Source organism: Grampus griseus (genome assembly GCF_964374135.1).
Source record: "Grampus griseus genome assembly, chromosome: 6".
Lineage (NCBI taxonomy): Eukaryota > Metazoa > Chordata > Mammalia > Artiodactyla > Delphinidae > Grampus > Grampus griseus.
Window position 1 is genome coordinate 101864449 of NC_139000.1, and position 26281 is coordinate 101890729.

The following is a 26281-nucleotide window of genomic DNA, read 5'->3' on the forward strand; positions in this document are numbered from 1 at the left end:
ATATTGAGAGGATTCTGTGGCCAAGCTTCCTTCCTCTGAGAGGCAGTGCCTTGAGCAAGTATCCCATTTGCCCCATCCCCCCAGCAGGGGAGCTGGGGCGGCAGCGAACTATGAACTGGGCAGTAGGAGACCTGTGCTCTGACCCCCAGCTTAGCTAGTAAGTCACCGCTTGACTTTGGACAACCTGTTCAGTTCCTTGCCTGTGTTTCCTCTTTTTTGAGGTGAGGGTGTTAAGTTTCCGTGAACTCTGAGTTCTTTGGAGCTCAAACTTCCAGCAGTTACTGGATGTGCCTGTCTCAAAGGCACAAAATTGATCCGATCATTAACCCAGATGACTGATTTGTCTCACAAAAAGTTACAAAAGAATAGAATCGTCTTTTACTGTCTTTGCATCCCTCCACTTTCTGCCTTTGAACTTAGTTTCAAAAGCCTCACTGAGATGGTCCTTGCATTCAGAAAGTGGACATCCTGAACCCCCAGGGCTCTGTGCTGCCTTCAGATAAAGATGTAGCAACCAAGCCGGCTGTGCCGGGAGGGGTTTGCACCCAGTGTGGCTACTTCTCAGCTTCCCTAGAGGGAGGGACCTCAGCCATCTCTCCGAGGGACACTTACTGGGGATGGGAGGGCAGGCTGTGGCCATGGAAACCTGACAGGCTTACCTGGCCCACGAGGGATGGAACTTTGACCTTGGCCTAATTAACTGTGCTTCACCCAGGGAGCTACCAGGCCAGTGACACTTAAAATAAACAACAGGATTTAGCACCTGCTTCTCCTCTGTGGACCCTCCCCTGACACACACACAGTGAGGGAACATAGAAACAACGGCTCCCTATCTGTTTCTTGCCTTTAATTCCCGGGAGGTCAAAAATTATTTATTTATGATCGCACAACAGTGTGAATGTGTTTAATGCCAATGAACTGTATACTTAAAAATGGTTAAAATGTTAAATTTTATGTTATGTATAATTTACCACAATAAAAAAAATAATTTATTGATGGAGGGGGCGGAGAGGAAACAAATTTATCCTGGGACTGCAAAATGAGGAGAGATTTTGCAAAATGCTCCATGCCTTACACATCTAAATGGTGCTTTTATGGTTCAAAAAGATCTTCAGAGTCCCGGTCAGTAATTGTCCAACATATTCATACCCCTCCCTTTGTGTGCCAGTCTCCAAGCATTACCATTAAAGGGCCTTTTGTAGCCGCATAGCACAGGGAGATCAGCTCAGTGCTTTGTGTTCACCTAGAGGGGTGGGATAGGGAGGGTGGGAGGGAGACGTAAGAGGGAGGACATATAGGGATGTATGTATATCTATAGCTGATTCACTTTGTTATACAGCAGAAACTAACACACCATTGTAAAGCAATTATACTCCAGTAAAGATGTTTAAAAAAAAATGGCCTTTTGTATTTCATTATTTGTTTACGATCTATTTCCTTCCTCCTTGAAGACAGTGTCTGGCAGCTGGGGTTGAATAAGTGTTTTTATGTATAATAAATGAGTGACCACATTAGCAATGTGAATCTTCAGCTCCAGTTGCTTGTCCGCAGAGAGGATTTTCTAACCACATACACTGAAGTAACCCCACTTCCACTTGTCACTCTTCTTTTTTTTTTACTCGAAGTATAGCTGATTTACAGTGCTGTTAGTTTCAGGTGTACAGCAAAGTGATTCATTTAAACATGCATATACTTACGTATGTATTTATTCTTTTTTTCCAGATTCCTTTCCCTTATAGGTTATTATAAAATATTGAGTAGAGTTCCCTGGGATGTATAGTAGGCCCTTGTTGGTTATCTATTTTGTATATAGTAGTATGTAATGTTAATCCCAAACTCCTAATTTATCCCTCCCTCCAACCTTTCGCCTCTGGTGACCATAAGTTTGTTTTCTAAGTCTGAGTCTGTTTCTGCTTTTGTAAATAAGTTCATTTGCATCATTGTTTTAGATTCCGCATGCATATATTTGTCTTCCTCTGTCTAACTTACCTCACTTAGTACACTAATTTCTAGGTCCATCCGTGTTGCTGCAAATGGCATTATTTCGTTCTTTTTTTTATGGCTGAGCAATATTCCATGGTATATAAATACCACATCTTCTTCATCCATTCTCGTGTCGATGGACATTTAGGCTCATCTTGGCTATTGTAAATAGTGCTGCAGTGAACACTGGGGTGCCTTGCCACTCCTTCCTTCATAACTTTTAGCCCGTTATGAAATGACTTTATTCATAGCTTTGTGTGTTCACATGTATATATGTTTCTCTTCCTGTTATAAAACAAGACCAAGAAGGATGGAGAGGTTGTAGGTCTTGCTCTTCTAAGCATCTGTTTGTTGAATGAATAAATGAATCTCCAATGTGTGTTGAACTTTTGGAAATAGTAGGACTCGTTCAGAATCAGTTTTGGCGCACAAAGTGAGTAAGATTAATACTGTCATTGGAGAGGCACGGAACAAAGTAAAAGCAGTGGAGAAACTGGAGTAAAAGCTCTGATTTTTCACATGTGACTCAAACTGGTTTCAAGGTAGTTTCCAACAAAAATGTTCAGTAATATTTGAACAGTGCCTTTATGGTTGAATTCTGTGTCACTTTGGTTGGATACTTTGTCATGTTCATTTGCTAGTGTACATTTGTCATGGTTTTTAGAAATGGCAGTAAAATGTATATACAGTGAAATGCACTCATCTTAGGTATGCAGTTCAAGGAGTTTTAACAAATGAATGTACCACGTGTGCCTAATACCCCAGTCAAGATATAGAATATTTCCTGTGCTCCAGAAAGTTCCCTGTCACCTTCTTCCATATAATTCCCGCTCCCAAAAAACAACTACTGTTCTGATTTAGATCACCACGGATTGATTAGTTTGCCTCCTCTTCAACTTTATATAAATGGAATTATGCGTGTCTGTTGTATTTGGTTTCTTTTATTCAACATGGTTTTTAGGTTCACCCATGATGTTGCTTATAACTGTAGTTCATTCCATTTTATCGCCAACTAATATTCCATTATATGAATATCCACAGTTTGTCGATACTCTATTGATGTACATTTTGATGGGTTCCAGTTTTGGGCTATTCAGAATGCTTCGATGAGTATTCTCGTAAAGTATTCTTACAGATACAGGTTTTCTTTGATCTTGAGGAAATACTTAGGAGTGTGGGGATATTTCTGGGTCATAGGTCATGTGTATCTTTAATCTTAAAAGAAACTTCCAGTAACGTAAGAGAGTTCCAATTAGCCATATCCAGTCAGTCTTTTTTAAATTTAGCTCTTCCGGTGGGTGTATAATGGTATCTCATGTCTTTTTTTTTTTTTTTTTTTTTTGCGGTACGCAGGCCTCTCACTCTTGTGGCCTCTCCCGTTGCGTAGCACAGGCTCCAGACGCGCAGGCTCAGCGGCCATGGCTCACGGGCCCAGCCGCTCCACGGCATGTGGGATCTTCCTGGACCCGGGCACAAACCCGTGTCCCCTGCATCGACAGGCGGACTCTCAACCACTGCGCCACCAGGGAAGCCCTCATGTCTTTTTTTAAAGTATCATTTGCATTAAGTAAAATTCACCCATTGAGTGTAGTTCAGCAGGTTTTTTGACAAATGCATGCAATCATGAAACACCACCCCAATCCAGAGATAGGACAATTCTGTCGGCCCCCCAGATTCTCCCGTGTCCCTTTATAATCAAATCCACGCCACCCTCAACCTTGATCTATTTTCTTTCCCTATTTTGTGCCTTTGCCTAGCCCTGACTTACCAAGAAGTGTATGCAGTGTTTTTTTTTTTTTAATGCAGTGTATTTTTAAAAAATTTTGTCATTGTCATAAATGATATAGTTTTAAAAGTGAAGTCATTTCTACAAAGTTTATAATGAAAAACAATAGTCCTTTGCCAATTCCTCTTGGTTTCTGATTCCATTTTCAGCTCCTTCAGCCAATTTTGTGATATATGCCTTTTTCATTTCTAAATAACTATGCTTCTATTACTTGCTATTTCCATTTTTATTTTTATTTATTCACTGCTCTTTGTGGAAGGTAAGGATTTTGTTCTCTTATACTCCTCACCAAGCACACATATACCTATTTGTCCCTAATGGAGCTCTCCCAATATAGATATATCATAATTTTTTGTTTGTTTGTTTATTTATTTATTATTTTTTTTTGCGGTACGCGGGCCTCTCACTGTTGTGGCCTCTCCCGTTGTGGAGCGCAGGCTCAGCGGCCATGACTCACGAGCCCAGCTGCTCCGCGGGATGTGGGATCCTCCCGGACCGGGGCACGAACCTGCGTCCCCTGCATCGGCAGGCGGACTCCCAACCACTGCGCCACCGGGGAAGCCCTGTTGTTTTAAAGATAGTTATTATTTAGATGATTATGCCCGTGGGGTATAAGCAAGCAGAACCTATCCATGTACCTTGGTAACATTTCCTTTCTTGAATACCAGGTTTTTCTAGAGGTGTTACTTCTTTTTTCTTGGTTCTCTGTGGACCTACCTCGATTTCATAGCCAGACTTTCTGACAGAATCATTTGCCTCCCTCTAATATGTTCAGAAAAAGGAGATAATTTCACAGCTCCATGTTTTTCCTTGGATTTGTTCCTCATGGAATCCTCTGTCCTCTGCCTTCAGTTTGGTCTGGATGCTCTCTGGGCCAGTTCCAGGGCTTCTTTCTGAGATCTCCATCAGCCGCATCTGGGTCAGAAAAATAGAAACTCAACAGGTATGTCAGCAGAGCTAGGGCTAATGTGCATGTGTGTATAAATATAGATGAACACCTCTATGAATTTTGACTTCTCTATGCATTTTAAAAGTCATGAGTGCATGGGGATACCTTCAATTCCAACTCAGCATCACAGGGTTCATTCTAGTATTTTCGCTTTCTGTACTTGTAACCCCCTGCTGTGACAGCAGGAAGCCGGGCTTCCACTACTTCTAATATGTTTGCGTATTTGATCAATTCCCCTGCGTGTAGCCCCTCCCCCTCTTCATTACCACCTTCTCCCACGTGGATGGCTTCCTCACCTCTGATAACCCGTGGCAGTCCACCCCTGCCCCAAGTCCCATGTGGATGGCCTTCTCCTCACCCCACTCAGGCTCTAACGCCCCATGTGAGCCCCACACGCTCACGTGGCTGCACACCTTGTTCTGCTTGGGCTCTGACAACCCATGCCAGCCTGGTCCCGTGTGGATCCTCCCAGCCACACCTTTGCAGATGCCTAAGTTGCCCCATCATCCCACCTAATAGCTCAGGGCTCCCTTGTTCAGGATGGGAAGCAGAAGACCAAATAGGTCTCCTGACTCTGTCTCCGATTCCCGAGTGTTTTTCTTTTTTCAGTCTTCTCCTACCAAAGAAGAATACCGTCCACTCATTTGCTTACACCCAAGACCTAAGTGCCCTTGAGTATGTGCCTTTCTTTCCCCAGTTAGTGGCTAGTCCCAGCGAAATCACGAGCAACTCTTATCGATTCAAAATAGGTCCTCCGTCTTTGTATCTCTCCCCGTTTTCGTTGTACCTGCCAGTCTCCTCGCTGGTGTCCTTTCTCCACTGTGTCTCACCTCGACAATCCATTCTTCTAGAGCAGCCAGCATGATCTTTTAAAAGTGTGAGGCATGATGTCATTTAGAACCTTCCAGGGGATTCCCCTTGTGCTTAGGCTAAAACCCCAGTTCCTCCATGGTCCATGATACCTATGTGTGTGGTGCATGGTAGCATCACCAGGGGAACTCTTTAGAAGCATGGGCCCCCCCGTGAGTTCAGTTAAATCAAGAGTATTGGGGATGTGGCCCAGGCATCGGTATTTTGAATCTAATAGGCAGTCAGGACCCAGAATCATGCCTCCCTCTGACCACCTTCTTGTTGCTGTCTCCTCTTTCATGACTGGTTTCATTTAGCTTCTCACAGTGGCCTTTCCTTGGTCACCTTATGTGACATCATGTCCCACGTTTACTAATCATTTTCTGCCATGTGCTCTCCTTGAGTGCTTCTTCCTAGCACTGTCATTCTCTGAGATCATCATATAGCTATATATATATGTATTTATTTTACATTAGAGTGTAATCTTCATGATAACTCTTGCTCTCCACTGCATCGTGGTATTTAAACTAGTGCTTGATAAATATTTGTTGAATGGTTGCATGTAGAGGGGGCAGAGAGCCGAGTAAGGGACCTGTCCTATGGGAGCCAGGAAGTGGGCAGTGGCCAGAGATGCATCTGGACAGGTGAGGTGAAATGGAGCAGGTGGTGGAGTCTTGGCTGATGGAGATGATCTGAGAAACCAGGTAAAGTAAGCGACTTTGACACTGGAATTAGAGACTCTCTGATATTTTTAAATTGGAGAGGACAGATTTTTATTCTGGAATGGGACAGTCCCAGGAAAACAGAAATGACTTTTCCTGAACCGAAGAGCAACCCTTAGCGTAGAATCACTTTTGATGTTCCACGTGGTTGCTGGAAGCTTACTTTTTGAGATGGTCATTTCACCTAATTATAAGTGAGACTAGTCCTCTGGACTCACCATCCCCCCACCATTTCCTCACTTAAGAAAGCATCTGAGAGTCTGACCGGTTCACACAGCTCATTGATTATAGCTGCTTGCTGATATGCATTCAGTAGCATACCATATTTAACTGTAATTATCTTGCTTTAAATGTTGGGATTAATTGGAAAATCATGTTCTTGCTTGTATCACAACCCTGGTTGGTAATGTGGAAATGAGCAAACCTACTCTTGAACTATTACTAATCCCTTGCATTTAAGCTATTGAATTTATGGAGTCCTGACAGTTTATGATGAAAACTCCAGAAATAGACAGTGTTCTGCTACTACCTAATGCCAAGGAACATGAGCGTTCACTTTTGTAAAATTCAGCGTCATAATTTTGAGCCTTTAGATAGGGGTTATTCACACACCACAATTCTAGAGAAGACTTAGGAGGTTAAAAAAAAAAAAGTTTTCAAAAACGACAGGTTTCGGAAGTATAATTCTGTGATGGACAGCTGTGCAAAAACATTATTGACAAAAGTACAGATAAATTCCCCTCTGAAAGTGGACCCAGTCTGTGTTGTAACATCTTGGGTTTATAGGACATAGAGAGATGAAAACTGCTTGGAAGAGACTAAAGTCTTGTTTCTCAGCTTGCCTCCCCCTCCCCAGCCCAGGATGGAGTTGAAGCCATTTATTCACGCAAAAGTCATTTTACTTTTTTAAAATAAGTTTATTTTATTTTATTTTTTATTTTTGTCTGTGTTGGGTCTCTGTTGCTGTGCGCAGGCTTTTCTAGTTGCGGTGCGCGGGCTTCTCATTGCCGTGGCTTCTCTTGTTGCGGAGCACGGGCTCTAGGTGTGCGGGCTTCATTAGTTGCGGCTAGTGGGCTCAGTAGTTGTGGCTCGCGAGCCCTTGAATGTAGGCTCAGTACCTGTGGCACACGGGCTTAGCTGTTCCGCGGCATGTAGGATCTTCCCGGACCAGGGCTCGAACCCGTGTCCCCTGCATTGGCAGGCGGATTCTTAACCACTGCGCCACCAGGGAAGTCCCGCGGAAGTCATTTTCATGTGTTAGCAGAACCAAGCAAGTGTGTATAGATGGGTGAAGACTCTTGAGGCCTGGGAGAATTGTTTGGTGTGGGTATAACTGGATCTCGCGTGCATTTTGGCATCTTAAATTGGGAGCAGTGTTTTCCTGTTCAGATATCTTTTTGTCAACCATGGGCCTTGATGCAAACCTATAACCAGTTCACAGCATAATACCCCATTCTAACTGGTAAAAAAATAGCAAAATCCTTAACATGTGTGAATACTGACAGTTTAAAAATTTGTGAAAATATTAATAAATCCATGCTCAAAGAAGGTAAATTCAACTCTCTGCTTTAACATACCCAAAACAGATTGCGTGTCCAGTGTTGGATGGTTTCATATAGAACAAATTACAAGAGAGTTCTAGAATGCTGTTAACAGCTGCCTGAAATATTTTTTTAATTTATTTTTTTATAGAAGTGTAGTTGATTTACAATGTTGTGTTAGCTTCTGGTCTACAGCAAAGTGATTCAGTTATATATGTTCTTTTTTGTATTCTTTTCCATTATAGTTTATTACAGGATATCGGATATAGTTCCCTGTGCTATACAGTAGGATCTTGTTGTTTATCCATTCTCTATATAGTAGTTTGCTAATCCCAAACTCCCAATCCATCACTTCCCCCTCCTCCTCCCCCTTGGCAACCACAGGTCTGTTCTCTATGTCTGTGAATCTGTTTCTGTTTCGTAGATAGGTTTATTTGTGTCGTATTTTAGATTCCACATATAACTTAGTATGATCATCTTTAGGTCCATCCATGTTAATGCATTATGGCTGAGTAGTATTCCATTGTATATATGTACCACATTTTCTTTATCCATTCATTTGTTGGTGGACATTTAGGTCGTTTCCATGTCTTGGCTATTGTAAGTAGTGCTGCTATGAACATGGGAGTGTGTGTACATTTTCCAGTTATATAATAGTTTCGTCCAGAAATATGATGCCTAAAGTTTTCATTACAGCCTGCGTCTGCTCACTGTGTGTGTATGGCTACTTTACACATCTGGACCACGGACAACAGGGTTTACTTAAGCAAGATGACCACACTGATGCCTCATGGGCATGGGGAATGAGGAAAATTATTACAGTGAATTACCTATAGTAGGTGTTCAATAAATATTTTGTATACAATATCCGTTTATGGACAGATTAGATTAGTATACTCCCTTTACAAGATAGAGGGTGGGAAACACATCCATAGGAATATGTGTACTGATCGGAATTTTTAAAAGGAAGTTAAAGACTTAAAGCCTCGTTAAGCAAACACATAAAATCTTTTCATTGTAGGGGGTATTGTAGCATTGCCAAGAATTGTTTAAAATGTTGTTTCATTATTTATTTCAGTTTGTTTTTAGGTGTAAATATTTATGCATATAAGGTTTGCTACTCCGATTTAAAATTGTTCCAGAATATTGGTTCTTAACTTGGGAACTTGGGGAGGAGGGAAGTGGGAGTAGGAGAGAAGGCGAGAGGGAGAGAATATATATAAATTATTTTTAAATATCTATTTTAATAGTATAATCTGTCGTAATAGGATAAGGTGACTTTCAGAATGTATATAAATGGATGAAAGTTCATGTTCATTTATACAAAAACATTCATTGAATGCTGGGAGGTATTAAGGTGTTGAGAGGTTGGGCTGCCTTCTGTCTTGTTTGTTTTTTTGTTGTTCTATCCTTTCTCCAAAGGAGTAGGGATGAGGCATGGTTCTAAGTGAACTTTAAATCCTTTAGTTATCAAGAGAATAAAGCTCTGAAGTAGATCTAGATTCCATCCCAGTATCCTAAGATGAGGACGTATATTGCTAATGTCTTTATATTGTCCCAGATAACAAAAGATTTTGTGTTCTCTTCTACCCTGACAGGTTGGTACAGAGGATATACCCTCCAAAATAAATCTAAAAAGGTATGGCTTATCGTTTTAGTTTGAAATCTGTGTGCTAGTTTTGTGTGGTCGTATCTGATTCCATTATCTGCTGTCTGTAGACCTAGTTTGCTTTCTCTTTGACGGCTAGTCTTTAGATTTGAAAGCAGATTCTCTGACCTTGGCCATATTTCCCACCAGCCAACTCAAGGATAAAGGCCGGAGGTGAATTTGACACCCCAGGTAGGGCCTCTGCGGACTTCTTGCTACTGGTTCCCTCAAGCTGAGCTGTAGGGTCACACAGGGACATTGCTCTGTTTTGCGGGGGGACGTGGGCTTCTCCCTTTATCCTTTAGTTCCAGTGCCAAAATCTCAGAACCAGAGGGTCTCCCCATTTCCACTTGACTCTTTCCTTTATTAAAAAATGGTTAAACCAGAATAGTAGTTTTCAAACTGAAATCAGTAGAGTGGGTTATGACCAACATTTTCTTTAAAAACAACACTGAAAAATAGAGAATAGAATGAGACGGTAAGTAGTGTTTCAGGAAACTTTTGTGTTAGGTATATATTTTACAGTATTTTATGGATTTTTCATTATATTTTATGATAGTAGTGCTGGGTTGCTGTCTCATCATGGGCAAAGAGTTTGAAAAATACTGACCCTCGTGGGTTCCTTTTGGCAGTGCCAAAACTGCTAATCATCAGGCTATAGAAAATCTGTGAGTTAGGTTAATACCCCCTCAGTGTATTTTAGGTCAGGTCAGCACTTTTCCTGTGACACTGCACGTTGGGACAGCATAGCCTGTCAGCACTTTTCTTTTGAAAAGAACAAAGTGGATAGGGTCGTACTATTTCACAGTTAGTTCACATGCAAAATAGTGAATTGGGAGGGGTGAGAGGAACATTTCAGAATTTATCAACAGCTAAGGAAAAAAAACAAAAACAAAAAAACCCCTCACAAATCCACAGGTTTAACTCTTCAGTTGTGGCACAGTACAGAGTGATGCTAGCACACAGTCTCAAAAGAGCTACGGGCCCAGAAAAACACTTTCCCACAAGGTGTAGGGCCATTTAAAACCAGGACTGTCCTGGACTTCCCTGGTGGTCCAGTGGTTAAGGCTCTATGCTTCCAGTGCAGCAGGCTTGGGTTCGATTTCTGGTCAGGGAGCTAAGATCCCATGTGCTGCGTGGTACACCCAAAAAACCCCCCAAAACAGGACTGTCCTACTCAAGCTTTCTATGTTGTTGACTCTCAGATAGCACTCAGTATTTGCACATGTGTGTGTACACACACAGTTTATTAACTGTGATAGGTTACTAATCTACCCAAATAAAGGCGTATTTGCTTTTAATGCAGGTATCAACTCCCACAATTTTGATCCTTTTATCCCTCCCCAAATCCTGATGCTGAATTTTTCTACCCACAGTTAGATGCTTGTGTCCCATGTCTTCATTTTCAGCTTAATTATAATGAAAACAATGATAAATTATTTGATTAAATGAATAATCTCTTGCTGACTTTAGTTTCCCCAAGCTTTCATATAAGGACCTAAGACAGCAGACGTTCTGGCGCGAATGAGAGCATGATAGGACCAAAGCAGAAGACCTTTTCTTCTGGGATGCTTGTTAACTAGAGAACCTCGTTTACAGCCACCTCTGCTTCTTGGTTTGGGTTTAACCGTATAGTGTTTATTTTACTCATAATTATGGAGGTGGTAGTTATTTTTCAAAGCATGAATAGAGTGAACAATTTTGAAGTTCTCAATTTCTTCAGGAGCAGCAATACTTAATGTCGCTTAATTACCAATCCTTTAAAAAAAAAAAGTTAATTTTAAAACATAAACAAAAATCCACTCTCAGATAAGATCATCTGAACATTAAGATCCAAGGGAATTTTTTAACTGGTGAATGTGAATTGTGTTGAAACAAGGCCCCAGACCACAGTTTTCCCTTTCAGAGAGTCTACAGTCTGTAAGAATCTTTTCGGAACATCTCTAAGGTATCCTGTGATATATCAGAACCCATCTGTTGTCTGCTTTGGAAAGTGGGTGGATGGGGTGCTTCACTAAGATCTAAATGACAAGGTCTCGGTGTGTTTTAAAGTTTTTTGAAACCCTTTTAAACTTCCAGTCTCACTCTTGAAAAGAATTATTTCAGTAAGAGCTTTTCTTAGTTCTTGATAGCTAAACTTTGTAGTTCAGTGAAATAATAGTACAAACAAGGGCCATGCATTTCCTTGTTGACTTATAAGTTGAAATATCTTTGTAGTAGGAAAAACAGGGAATTCCAAGTCAGCTGTCATGAATTATGCTCAACTTTGACACCCCTTCGTTAGGGAATCCAGCCTAGTTGAAATGCTATTCCTAATGCTATTTCCTTGTTTGCCAGGCTTTAGGGGAAGAGCTATTTGAAAAGCCTATTGTTTTAATGGAAATTTTTGGTGTTATTTACAAGCAGACCTAACCGGTTAGAGTGGTGATAAAACATGCTAGTGGTTTTACAAATGGAAGAAGCCAAGAGCTTTGCAGAAACTGATTATTGATCCTGGCAGGATTATGGAATTCTAGAGAAGGGCAATATCTGGAAAATCATCAGTTCATATTTCCCCCCCCTCAAGTGGGTAGGTTGCATGGAGATAGCACAAGCAAAACTGAGAGATAGGCTGTGAATCAGAAATATATTACCTAGGTTTATTCTGGCTCTCTGTGTGTCAGAATGGTGTAGGAAAGGGCCTATAGCCTCCGATTTACCAGAGCAATTAAATGGCTGTAAGTGGACCTATGTTATCATGGAAAGATGATGCCTGCAAGTAACAGAGTGAAAATACAACAACATAGATACTCTCTTAATGGGAAAATCATGTCTGTATACCCACTATAAATTATCTGTGTATGATCTGCTTAGACATCACAAAATAAGCCACTTGTATTACGAATGTTTCAGTTTTGGATTTCTCCCAGTTATTAGGAGACCAGTCATCAGATTATAGATGTATGAGACAGTTAATTGGTCCTTTCTCTTCCTGATTTGAAAAATCTTCTGCCAGGATATTCCTTGGGACCAGCGGTGTTACATCTTATTTTAACCTGCAAATACGGCTCCTGATAACTGCTACTTTGAGTGGTTTCGACGCTCCACCTTTTTATGATTTCTGGACAGCTTTTTTATTGTAGTAAAATATACTTGATAAAAAAATTACTACGTTAACTCTTTTAAAATGGCCAGTGCAGGGGTATTAAGTACGTTCACATTGTTGTGCAAACATACCACGATCCAACTCTAGAACTTTTTCATGATCCCAAACTGAAACTCTGTACGCACTAAACGCAAACTTCCCCTTCCTCCCTCCTCCAGCCCCTGTTAACCCCCGTTCTACTTCTGTCCCTATGAATTTGACTCCTCTAGGTCCTTCATACAAGTGAGATCAGACAGTAATTGTCCTTTCGTGTCTGGCTCATTTCACTCAGCATCCTGTCATCAAGGTGAGCGATGGGCATCCAAGCCTGGTTCTCCACAAAGATCGTCGTAAGATCGTCGTCAACAAAACATTTACCTCAACCTAGCGGATAGAAGAAACACCCAAGGTTTCTTAGGCATCCTTAGGACAGATCTGGAGCTTTGGAACCCCCTTAATCTGGCCCAGAAGGAATTACACACACATTGAATTTTTGTTTGTATTTAACTCTTTGATTGGTTTTCCAAAATCACTCTGAATCCTGTCCCTATAATGAAAGAGGTCGGTGTTACCTTGTCTCTACGTGTGTTCTGGGTCTTCATGAGTCACAAGCTTGGGATGATGCTTTCTCACTCATATGCCCCACACCTGCCCGTTTCTGAACGCGAGGAAGGGCGGGTATGCCTGTGCCTTTTTTTTTGGTTCTTCCTGCCTGGTGGGAAAGGATGGCCATTTTGCTTCTGACTCGAGCAGTGGCAGGATCTACCTTGTCATCACCAATGCTGGGAGCAGCATAGTCTCCAATTTTCTTGCTGTTTCCTGTTTTACTGGCAAAGGATTAAAAGAGAGAAAGGAGAGAATTGCTCAGATAAACATAGCACATAAAACTAGACGCAAGACCAACCGGGGTTGAAATGCACTAGTTTTCTGGCTCTGAATGGATTAAGGATCACTGGGTACGCACGCATCCCTGACCCAGCCTCCCAGGGAGTGAGCCATCCCTCTCCCATCCTGTGATCAGTCTCCCCTGACGTTGGGTGTCCACGTGGTCGCACATCTACAGGCTCAGGGCTATGAGCAGTTGAGCCAATGGGGCCTGTTGAACAGCTTCTTCTGCTTCTCCCGGTCTGGCCTGAGAAGTACCATAAAACAGGGACCAGCAGTGCTTTTCTAGATGGCAGTGTCTCTGTTTATTGATGAGCATATCATGCGGTTGAATAACAGAAGCTTTCGGCTTTTAAGAAAACTCACATCCATGGCTTGCTTCCTGTTGGTTAGATGCAATCTTCAGTTCTGCAGTTTTTACCCACCACTTTACAGTGTTTCTCTTAGGTCTTTCTGGGCTTAGTTTCCCCACGGGCAATGTCACAATACCGTCGACGAATTGCCTCTTAGGGACATAGAATGGAGAGCAATTTGAGACTGGAAAGTGCTAAAAATAACCAGATAACAAGTCCTAATTGATTCCATGCATTTTGTTTAAGTGAAAGTGCTGAGGGGAATGACTCTAGAAAATCACTATAATTTTATGGGCCAGTAAGTACATAGCCCTCCATCTCACTAATTATATGAAACCCTTTAAGGGAAGCATATCATGGCATGTAAGACCTGGAGGGGTTTTAAGATCTCACTATTAAACACTTTACCATTATGGCAGCTCTGAGCTGACCCGGGCATGTATGCCTGGTCATTTACAGAGCATTTATTTTATGCTCTCTGAACCCGAGGATTAATTTATACCTTTTCAGTGTTTCAGGCTTGCTTTCATTTAGGTAGGCAGGGGATGTAATTGATGTCCCGCAACCTTGACTGCAAACTGTAGCTGTTATCCAGGCGTCCTTTCCCCTCCCCCACTCATCCTTGCTGCTGTCTGTCCTCCTTACTTTGGGCTGAGATTTTTACGGCCACGTAACCCAAGTTCTTCTCTCCGTAGGGTATTTTTCCTGAAACATATATCCATTTGAAAGAGGCCACTGTAGAAGACCGTGGGTAAGTTCTAATGTAGGAAGACGCCTACCAGGTGAGGAAGATGTAAAGTATCCTTATAGATTTTATGAAGTCAGAAAATACCATTTTGTGCATTATTGTCTCAGCTCATCAATTCCACTTCTCGGATGAAAGGGAAATGAATAAAAACTGTTTCCTGACATCTTTCCTTCTTCTGTCTTCTGTTTCGATACTTATGCCTTCCACAGAACAGTAAAGACAGATAATGAATGGAGAGGGCCTTTACTTTCCTCTTGCACTGGCTGCTCACTGATCGCGTGCACGTGTGTGTGTGCGTGCGCGCGTGAGTGTGCACGTACACGAATATTTGGTGCTCTTTGGCCCTTAAGACCTGAGAGCCGCCTGTTTGGGAACCTTGGGGGGTGATAGGTGAGCATACAACAACCTGCACTATTCAGCTCTGAACCTTGGACGAATCAGTGCACCTGGGGCTTTCCCCCTGCAAATCAGAGAAAACAAACCCGTCCCCACGTAGGTCATGAACTTGATGTGAAATTATGAACTAACTAATGTGTGCGAATGCGCTCTGCAGAGAAAATCCACTTAGCTGGTGAGCCAGCGGGCAGGAGAGTTAAGGAGGGAATAAAGAGAGCCTGGAGCAGGAATCCCAGGGCCGTTAGAGAGTGTGGAGTGGGTCACAGAGGCACTGTGGCTAACAGCGGCAGAGAACATTCTCAGCCATAAGTTCTGCACCCTCGTTTTATAGACAAGAGATGGAGACGTGCCCAAATTCACACATAATCGGGGCTGAAAAACAGTTGTCTTGCCCTCCTGGAGAATCTTCTTTCTGATTCCTAGGCAGCCTCCAGGGTCACTTACAGCCACGTTGGTGGAAGGGCAGGGTTGGGGGCATATTCCCAACCAACTAATGTTGCCAGGTAAAATGCAGGATGCCCAGTTAAATTTGAAATTCAGATAACAAGTAATTTTTTGCATGCACGTCTCATATATTTCCTGAGACATACTTACGCTTAAAAATTATTTTAATCTATCTGAAATCCAAACCTAACGGGGTGTCTTGTATTCTTATTTACGCCTGGCAGTTCCACCACTAATCCCCATTTGTTTGCCTGCTTTTGCTCTCTCCTTTTCTCCTTTTGCTAATCATAAAAATACCAGACGGGATTTATGTGCATGAGTGTCAGGTTTGCCTTGTTAAAAGTCTGCTTTAAGTGAGGATTTGGGTATATGTACGTTTTCTGTGCAGTGAGACAGCAGATGAGAAACAAACCTAGTACCACTGCAAAAGAGGGTCCCACCTCAGTCCCACAGCAGGTCCTGTGTGAGGCTCCAAGCCCCAGGACCCTTGTGCCATGAACACTTCTCCACCCACCCACCCTCCCTAGTGAAATGGCTGCTTGGCAGAACAAGCGAAAGTACTGGATTTGGGCTTCCATCCCTGGCAATTGCTGTAGCCAGCCTGGTTGGTATTTGAAGTTCCTGTAAAGATCCAGAATGGGGAGATAGAGGCTGGGCTCTATACCCATTCATTTCGAGAATCGGGGTGTGTTAAGCTCTTTCTCTTTTCTCAGCTGCTTGATGTGGTAAAAATTCTCTACCCAAACCTTCCCTAAATGGACAAGGTTTTTTTTTGGTTGAAGCCCAGCCAGCCCATTCCTATCTTTGAGTTGTGGGGATCATGACCTCCATCAAGGAAAGCCACGGTGATCCACCCCGAGTGAAGGGAGCATCTTTCTGTTCTCTTTAGGCAGCACGAGACTGTGATTCCCGGGGAGCTTCCACTGGTACAGGAGCTCACCTCGACACTGCGGGAATGGGCCGTCATCTGGCGCAAGCTCTACGTGGTGAGTTTGCCCCTGGTGCTTGGAGCCTGTGGCATTATTCCTGGGCCCTCAGCCCATCTTTTCTGCTGCAAGGGATCGGCCACTCATTAGCTCTCTGTATGGAGTGGGTGTATCTTACCCGGACAGCGCAATGGCTGATAACCAGCAGATTCCCACTTTCGCCATGTAGAGCGGTTGATGATGTGGGTGGTGGAGGAGGTGGGCATAATCATTAGGTCAGTATTTTCCCAACTCGCATGCTGATTGTAAAGTTATAAGGATAGTAAGAGCTGCAAACACATTGTCCCTACTAAGTGCCAGGAACTATTAATCCTCATAACACTCCTATAAAGTAGCTGTAATTATTACCAGTTTATCAATGGGGAAATTGAGGGACCTGCTCTTAGCCTCTGTGTGTATCCCAGTGAATAGACATTTGTCACTGTTTCAGTGCTCAGCCCCATGAGGGCTCCTATGAGGGTGCACTCTCTACCTTCTGTGTACCTTACCGATGCTGGAACATGAATCACATTAAACCATGCTCTGAAGAGTCTTCTTTTTGAGGCCAATTCATAGTACTGTTTCTCACAGCAATGGTTTGACCTTAGGATGCTAATAAGATATGCCAGGTCAGTGGGAAATGACACAGGAACCAGCACATGCTCTCCCTGATAAACCATAATCACAAGTTTTGTGTGTGGGTTTGCAGTCAAGGCAAGGTAAATCTAGCACTTAATAATATTATCAGGCTGAGAACACCTGGGGCAGCCATCTTGCAGGAGGCCAAGAACCTTGAGTCTGACGGCAGCAAGCCTGCACCCATGTCCACTTTAGGAAGCTCCTTTCTCAGGCACTGTGAATGCATAGACACTGTTTTCTAAAGTTTCCTCTTTCCTGGAGACGTTGTGGGTAGGCATCATGAGGTCTTGCCTTCTGTAGGCATCTTCCAGGCTTCCATGGCTGACTAAGAATTCCTAGGAATGTACTGATATATTCCCCGGCCCAATGTGTGAATGAGATCAGTCAGGACTCGACTCAATGCCTGGGAGCCAGTCTCTTTCCTTATGTGGCTTAGTTCGTCCAAGTTTTTTTCAGTCATATATTGATTCTACATTTTAACTCTCAAAAGCCGATCTTACTAAGTAACTGGGAGCACCTCACTCTAGACCCTTGTACTAAAAACAGGAATCGAAACTCATTCTAGCATAACTTCTAGCAGTTAGTATAAGATCATTTCCCAGGGCTTTGGTTTCCCAGGGTGGAGCACAGCAATAGAAATCACCAACCCCTTCTGTGGAAAAGCACGTGATTTTTCTCCGCCTGCCCATCCTTCAAGGCCCCCGCTGAAGTCCTTTTTTCTTCATAATGTGTCTCCAAACACACCAATCCATAATGTTTCCTTCTGGACTATGGGAGCACTTCCTCCTGAACCAATCATCTGGCCCCTGGGGCACAGTGCCTTGTAATGCAAGTGATCTTTTGATCTCTTTATGTTTCATTGAGGAGAGAGCTAACCTGTAAATTCTTAACTCACAAGCTGGGGAGAGATGATGTTTTAAGCTCTTTGCCTACATCGATCTCCTTCTATTGAAAGCACTCTCTGGTTCCGGTTAATCGATTGGTTAGTGGTGGATGTAACAAGGTTGATGGATGGGTGAGTTCCTCAACATAGTCTTTCTGGAAATTGGCGAGTGGTGAAAAACGTATTAGCTAATAAGTACTGGGAAATGAGATTTTTACAGCTGTAGTCTACAAGAGTGGAGAGCAGGAATGAGCTAGAGTTTTCTTCTTGCTAAAACACAACTCTTGTGCTTAGTTCATGATCTGTGTCTAGTACGTGTCCACAGATAATTGTGCCAAGTCTGCTATTGACTAGGAATGAGAAATAAGTGAGCCAGGGAGGAAGAAATATGATTCCTGTATTTGTGTTTCCAAAATCTTTTAAGCTCTGGTTGAGGATTTCCTATGTGGAAGTTCCACTATTTAATAGCAGAATTGAGTTCTAAGTTAAAAAAAAAAAAAAGAAAATTCCACCCTCCTCTCGGGGGGGGGCAGCACATTTCCCATCTTCATCTTGACATCTCATAAAATAATTATTTTGTTGTTGTGAGTTATTTTTTAGATGTCTTATAGCTGCTATTGGTTGACTAGAAGGTATTCATTGTGGGGATGTTAATCAGTTGATAGGGCTGAGAATCTGCTCCTTCTTTTGATAGCATGCTCACCCATTCAGAAATGATCCATTTCAAATGGAAATCTTGGCTTTCTTTTTTCTGTCCCTTCCTAAAGCATTGACAGTTCACTTCAGGCAGAATTTCTGAAATGCTTTCTCAAACATCTGTATGTCAAAGTAGCCAGCCTTGGGGCTTCCCTGGTGGTCCAGCGGGTAAGACTCCATGCTCCCAATCCAGGGGACCCAGGTTTGACCCTTGGTCAGGGAACTAGATCCCGCGTGCCGCAACTAAGAGCCTACGTGCTGCAAATAAACATGCTGCAATGAAGATCCTGCGTGCTGCAACTAAGACCCGGCGCAGCCTAGATAAATAAATAAATATTATATTAAAAAAAGTAACAAGACTTAAATATTATGATTCACTGGGAAAAAAGTTAAGGGAACTCAGATCTGTAGGTTTCAATCACCGCCCCCCCGCCCCGAGACATGTGCGCGTACGTACACACGTTTTTTAAAAAAATAAGTTTATTTATTTAATTTATTTATTTTTGACTGCACTGGGTCTTCGTTGCTGCGCGCGAGCTTTCTCTAGTTGCGGCGAGAGGGGGCTGTTCTTCATTGTGGTGCACGGGCTTCTCATTGCAGTGGCTTCTCTTGCTGCGGAGCATGGGTTCTAGGCACACGGACTTCGGTAGTTGTGGCGCATGGGCTCAGTAGTTGTGGTGAGCGGACTCAGTAGCTGTAGCTCACGGGCTCTAGAGCGCAGGCTCAGTAGTTGTGGCGCACGGGCTGAGTTGCTCTGCAAGTGGCATGTGAGATCTTCCCGGACCAGGGCTCATACCCGTGTCCCCTGCATTGGCAGGCAGATTCTTAACCACTGCGCCACCAGGGAGGCCCCACACAAGCATTTTTATTGGTGTTTGCTTTCTGATTCTGTGTGTAAGTTCCTTCAGTCTGTGTAAAGATGAATACAGGATTTCCTAATCTACATCAGTACTTTTATCTCTCACGCATTTTCTCCCACAGATTATGAAACCAGGCATTGTGTTTGGTGTCTTTAAAGACATCTTAGAGCCTCCGCCTTTCTCTACAACACATTTCTTAGTTCTCTTCTTATCAGTCCCAGTTCATGAGAAATTTAGGAGGTAGGTACAGAGTCCTAAGTGAGAAGAAAATACAATCCACTAACCAGGTTAAACCCAGCCATGTAGACACAGGTAATTATTCTAGAAGGGAAAGATATTTGTATAGCTGTGATTTCTTTTTAGCAGTCATACCATAACCTTGTGAAATTACCATAAATATGTTTTAAAGCGGGGATGTGGCGGCCATGCCAAGGAGAGAGGAACCCACCCATCCAGAGTAGAAAGAAGAAATGGTAATTCCCGCACGTTCCTTTTTTCTCTTTGTTATATTAGTATTATTTATGAATTTATTATCTTTCCTGTATGCTTTGGAGAAGAAGCAAGCTGTAGGGGACAGACAGGGGACTAGAAATTAGGAAGCATCGTTTCTCATCCAGGCCCTGCCCTGACTGACTCTGGTTTTGGACAAAGTGCTTGAAGTCTCCAAGTGTCTGCTGGATTTTACCCATCTGTTAAAATGATGCAAAATCTGCCTTGTTTACTCCATAGCGTTGTGAGGGTATAAAAAGAAGTCATCTGGGACATCCAGAAGGACCTAAAGGACCTGTGACATCTGGCTGCTAGGCTGTAGAAACTTAAAACTACAGTGTGATTAACCACGAGCCTTTAGTTTTCATCCCTATACATGGAGCACAGTCTGCTCTTATTTTCCTAAGTATGTGAATCTGGGCTCCCAGAATCAAAGCCCAAGCTTGGTTTAATGCTTGCAAGATGAGTCCTTGAACAAATAAAATTAACTATCGTAGCGTGGGAAAAAAAAAAAAAAGAAATCATTGCGCAGGCAGACCCTCAAGGACTCTGCAAACGTGAGCATGAGAGTCTTGATGTCTTAGCTGGAAACAGTCGCCACCCTGGACGTCCGTCCTCCCTCGGGGCAGCCTGGCTCGCTGTCGCTCTGGCCAGACTGGGAGACTCTGAAGCTCCCTTCCCTGTCCCCTCTTATCCAAGGTCACTTCCTTTGTCTTGTGTGTGGTCTTAGGCGGAGCGGCCTTGAGCAGTCAGTAGCTAGTCTATGTGTTTCTCCCCATAGATAGTGAGCCTCCTTAGCTTAGGTTCCAGTCCAAGAGACAGGGATCATTCCAGAAAGGAAAAGGGAAGCACGCAGATGCTGCCTGCAAATGCACCGCAGTTTCTGACGAGCTTTGCCTGCACTGCTGATCCTGCATTGGAACCTATTTACCGGGCGTTTTCAGTGCTTGATCAGGAAAGGAGGGAACACTGTGAAGGAGGACGTGGTTGCCTGGTGAAATGGCAAAACTGGGGGCATTGGGGTCAGACAGGCGGCTGGTTCTTAAATTCTGACTTGCTGGGAATTCCCTGGCAGTCCAGAGGTTAGGACTGCACGCTTTTACTGCTGAGGGCCCGGGTTCAATCCCTGGTCGGGGAACTAAGATCCCATAGGCTGCGCCGTGTGGCCAAAAAAAAAAAAAAAAAAAAATTCTAACTTGCTCCTTTACTTGGTATGCGCTTTTATATTCAGAAAAAAATAACAAACCCGGTAATAGTGCAAACAAACCCAGGCAGGAAGAACACAGATTCTGCAGGCAGGGATTTTGGTTCAGGTTGTGCCACTAGAGGATTTTACAGCCCACACAAGTCCTTTGACCTCCTGAGTTTTCCTTTCCTCGGCTTCAGTGGTAATTATATATTACACATGCCTTGCAGATTTGCTGTAGAATTCAATAAGATAATCTGTGTCACATTCCTGGGACAGTGCCTGTACATTGTCAAAATGTGACAGCCCCTGACTCTCCCCTGACTACGTTGCTTCAGGAAAGAGCTGATTCATGTTGAAAAGTGTTAGGAGAACTAGATCCACATGGAATTTTGCCCTGAGCTCGTTTAAGGGCGTGCCTGCTACCTACCCGGTGGGCTCCCTTCCAGCCCTAGAGTCACTGAGCTACGCTAGGTGGATAGTTTTAAAGTATTCCATTCATTCTTTCCTGCTGCCTCTCAGGATCTTGCGGGTTTCCCCAGCCGTGAAAAGTAGATCCAGTGAACTGAACTTGGCTTCTTTTCCTTCTTCCCTGCCATGTGAGTTGCCTCAGCTAGAAGGGGGGACCCCTATGCATTGATTTCTACACGATGGTTGGATGTCATATCTAAGTTTACCTTTCCAGTGACAACCCAGTTATACTTTTTGAATAGGCACAAATCTGCACCCCACATCATACTTATCCTATTTTCTCAACTAAAACTCGGGTCTTGAAAACTGACAAGTTGGAGTATATTTGTGGGGACGTCGGGACAAGACTTTTTGGAAGAGGAGCTGTCCCAGGAATTCTGAGGTGTTTGGTCATCATAAACATACTCTCTAATGCCTCACCCTGAGATTAAGTGCAGTGCTGTTTCCCACCTTCCAGTGGGCGAAATGGTTTGGTGAGGTTTGGTCAGCCAGGCTGTTTTGTTCATACAAGTTCGGCAGAATGAACCTGATGCGATTTTCTTATGGAAAAGAGATTGCGGAAGAGCCTGGTCGTGGAAGGTGGTTAATACATCTTGTTGAATCAGGTGAACTTAATTGCTAAAATGCAGTTTGTTGAAAGGATTGATCTCCTCTCATTGAAAATTTACCAGCAAAATAGAACCTAGGGCTGGCCTGCAGTCCTGTAAAAATCTAGAGCAGAGAAAGTGCCTGTCACCAAGGCGGGGGTGGGGAGACTTGCCGGACACACCATGAATTGCCCTTTCATCCCATCTTTGCATATCCAGGCAGATTAAAGCTACTCAAGTCTAATCTTTTTGAACTGGTGGTTATTACTGGCTGCTGGAGGATATGCTCTGAAGTGTAATTAAGCTGATCTCAAGGTTGAAGCCGGGCGTCTGATCGCTTATTACTAAGGACAGAAAATTCCCATAGAAAGCTTCGTCCTGGTGTCAGGGCATTTCAGCTGTGAGTTGCAAGCCTGCTTTGATGCATGGCTCTCAGGAGAGGCAGGAGGAGATGGGGCGATGGCCAGAACAGGGCAGAGGTGGCGCTTTGGGTGTTTTTCCAGTTTTGCTTTCCTCTGACTTTGGTGCCGGGCTTCCAGGATTTCCTGCACTACTTCCAGAGGCGAAAACTGTCTTTTACCGGAATCTTTTCTTTAAAAATCGAGCGTTTGCTAGTCAGGCCAAGCCTTTAGCTGACAGAAAAAGCACTAGGATGGATGGATGGGAAGAGAGGCTGGGCCCCTGCGGATTCATGTCCTCCCAGAGCTAAGGGTCAGTGCAGCACAGGACACAGAAAGACCAAGACACCAACCATCCCGGTTCCCGGAAGGTCCAGATACTCAGAAAAGACATGAGATTCATTTCGAAGAGCTATATACGGGGGAAATTTGATATAGAGCCACCACACTGTGTGAGTACATCAGGACCGAGACGGTCCGAGTCAGATATATTTAATCAGGAAGTTGCTTGGAGGAGTAATTGAATTTAATGTCTCAGCCATAGACTTGAAGACGCTTATCCTTGGGAATGGATCTCATTGCTGGTCCCCCGATTTTACAGATGGGCATATCCCAGAGGGAATAATTTGCTCAAAGTCACTTAGCCAAGTTAGTGATGGAATTAGAGATAGAGACCAAGTCCCCTGTACTTTCAGCAAAGAAGGTTTACAGTGGAAGAGGAGAGGTTGGTGGACAGAGGAAATACTGATTCTTTTGCAGAGGGAGAGGTGGGGTGGAGGCCCAGAGAAAGAGGCTTTTGACTCTGGTCCGCATTCTTTGGGAAAGAAAGTGAAGAATAGAACCCAGGTTTTCTGACACCCAGTGGGGTGGTACCGATTGTCTCAGTGGCCCTCAGAATTTCTAAATGACTCAAAGGATGGCTTCTGTATTTCTACCGCTGTTGAAGATAAAGCTGTTTCTTTTCTTCTTGTCCCTTTTTTCTTCTCTTTAGAAATTCTTAAAAAAAAAAAAAAAAGACACCCAGAATAGAAATGTAAAAAGTGAGACCTCAAAGATCGTCAGGTAGAAAAGAGGGATAACTTCTAAGCAAATACAGGAGTATCCTTACTGTCTAGTTAGAAGAATATTTAGATTTCTCTATTTTGTGTAGCTATTCCTCAAACCGAAACCAGAGTGTTATTTTATTATTATTATTATTTTTTGCGGTACGTGGGCCTCTCACTGTTGTGGCCTCTCCTGTTGCGGAGCGCAGGCTCAGCGGCCATAGCTCACGGGCCCAGCCGCTCCACGGCATGTGGGATCTTCCTGGACTGGGGCACGAACCCGTGTCCCCTGCATCGGCAGGCAGACTCTCAACCATTGTGCCACCGGGGAAGCCCCAGAGTGTTATTTTAAGTTCAAGCGGTCACAGTTTGTTTTTTGGTCGCTCCTGTGTCCCAGGCTTATTCTGCGGAGAGGATCAAAGAAATTATTAAATACATTCCTTGCCCTCCTGAATTCTGTGACAATGGCTGCTAGTATAAAAAGACTGAGATTAGTGGAAGCTAGAGACAGGAGAAAAGGCACTCTGTAATGGGCAGGCTTGGGTGTAACAGGGAGGAAAGATGGAGACCTGAGTCCTTGGCTTCTGGTGTTGATGGGGAGAGCTTGATTTTCTCCTCACCTGTCCTCATTTGCTTCCCCAGGAACCCAGAAAGTGTCAGGGGCCAGCTACTGCATAGAACATCCACGTAGAACAATCTTAGGAATGTGGCAACAAAATCTGTTTCCTTAAAGTAAATGGAAAAGTCGCTTCCTTTGGTGTGTTCCAGCGTGTCTACTCACAATTAATTTGGCAAAGTGAACCAGAAAAGAATGACCATCTTCATCCTTCTTGGGGGGGAACTCTTGGCCAAGCAGGCTGATATGGACAGGCAATAATTAAATTGCTTTGAATAGTGTGTCATATAATTGAGACCAAGGACTTGTGAATATATGCCCCAAACAAAGCGCTGTCTCATAGTGGATCCCCTGAGTCTCAGAGCCCTTTCTTTACCATATTATGAGACCTAATATCTTAATTAAAATGAGAAAACATTGAAAAAAAACTAACGAGGAGTAGAAAATAGATTGCAAGAAGAAAAAAAGATCCCTACAGTTTTATGGGCTTAATTTCTCAGAAAGACAATGAGTTGGAAACATTTTATATGGAATTGAATGAACAAACACAGGGTCGTTTTACCTTTGCTTTTAAAAGTCTCATTTACGTTTTCTAAAGACTGGCTGATGAGAAAGAGGCAATTCAGAAAATGCTAAAAGCATAAAATGTAGGCGGTTTCAGAATTTTAATCAGCTTGCGCGTTCTGTGTTTTTCAGATCAATGGTATTAGCAGAGCCTATTGCAATCGCAGATAGATGAGTTCTTCCTCTCTTTCTTCTGTGTTCTCATAGAACCTTGAACTTCTTGTAGGGCTCTTACCACATCTGCTAATCCCATTGATGTCTTCACTGTCCCCACTTAGGCTGAGGGCTCTTCACTCCACACTTACTGGTTCTTCACGAGTATCTTGGATATTTTCAGCCCTGATTCTAGTCGATACCATGACCCAGGTGTCTGTACCTGGGATGGCTGTACCTAATTTTCCCTATCATTTTAGAAGTGTATGGTTATACAAATATATCATGACTCTTCACCTATAAATAAAAAAGAAGTGGTCTCATAGTATATAGGGGGTGATGGTATATATTTGTGTATCAAAAGGAATGCACAGAACAGTTTTCCTGACTGTTCTATCTGAAGTGGCCTCCTTCCCCCAGGTACACCCTATCATATTGCCCTATTTCCTTCTTGCACTTTTTATAATCTGAAATTATCCTGCGTGTGTATACATAAATATTATATACATATAATGTATGTAATATTTATATATGATATTGATATGTTTATATTTACTATATAATTTTAATATATTTACATATATGTATATAAAAGTTTACTTATTTATTGCTGCATTCTCCTTCTGGAATGTGCAGGAACTTTATTTCCAGCACGTGGTAAATGCTTATTGACTCTTTTTTCCTTTTTTTTTAATGAATGAATCCTTTAGGTAGAACCAAGGGTCATAATGGCATGGATATCAAGTATTAGACTCAATATGACTGAGGCACAAATAATTAGCTGGTTGTAAGTTAATTTTAGTTCAGTTACAGGAAGTTCTTACTGAAGCTCAGAATAATGGTTTCATTATTCCAGGCCTAACAGTTTCTGGATGGTCTAGCAATTCAATGGGGACTTTAATATTTCACATTCTCTTTTCGATGATCCCTTATCTCTGAAATTACAATTCTTTCTCCATCCAGAATTTCACTGATGCAGTACATTTTATAAAGTGCCTACTAGCTCCTAGGGCTATGAAACTGAACAAGCTCCTTGTCCTATAGGTTCTTACCATCTGAGGGGAGAGGCCAGCAAGCCAGGGTGGTTCAGGTTATGAGTGCTGGCATAGGAATAAGTTCCAGCAGCTGTGGGAGAGATGGCCAACCCAGAGTTAGGTTTTGAGGAAGAGATTTCTGAGATTCTGTAGATGTCAGAATTAGCAGTTGGAGGAGGGTGTGGTGTGTGAGCGAGAGATGGGGAGTGTTCATGGGAGGAAGAGGAGAAAAGTGGTTCCAGGTGGAGGAGTCACTTACTGAGAGAGCC

General features: G+C 43.0%; 1 protein-coding gene across 1 annotated transcript in view; it reads left to right on the forward strand.

Moving 5' to 3' along the window:
* DOCK5 (dedicator of cytokinesis 5) overlaps nucleotides 1–26281 on the forward strand; it is a gene marked incomplete at its 5' end in the record, with an annotated part of 211157 nt that overhangs the window by 74527 nt on the left and 110349 nt on the right. The window contains 4 exons of the mRNA XM_082656932.1: nucleotides 9429–9469; nucleotides 14536–14591; nucleotides 16318–16414; nucleotides 19593–19711. Coding sequence (XP_082513058.1) covers nucleotides 9429–9469; nucleotides 14536–14591; nucleotides 16318–16414; nucleotides 19593–19711 — 313 coding nt within the window. The remainder of the gene's footprint in view (nucleotides 1–9428; nucleotides 9470–14535; nucleotides 14592–16317; nucleotides 16415–19592; nucleotides 19712–26281) is intronic.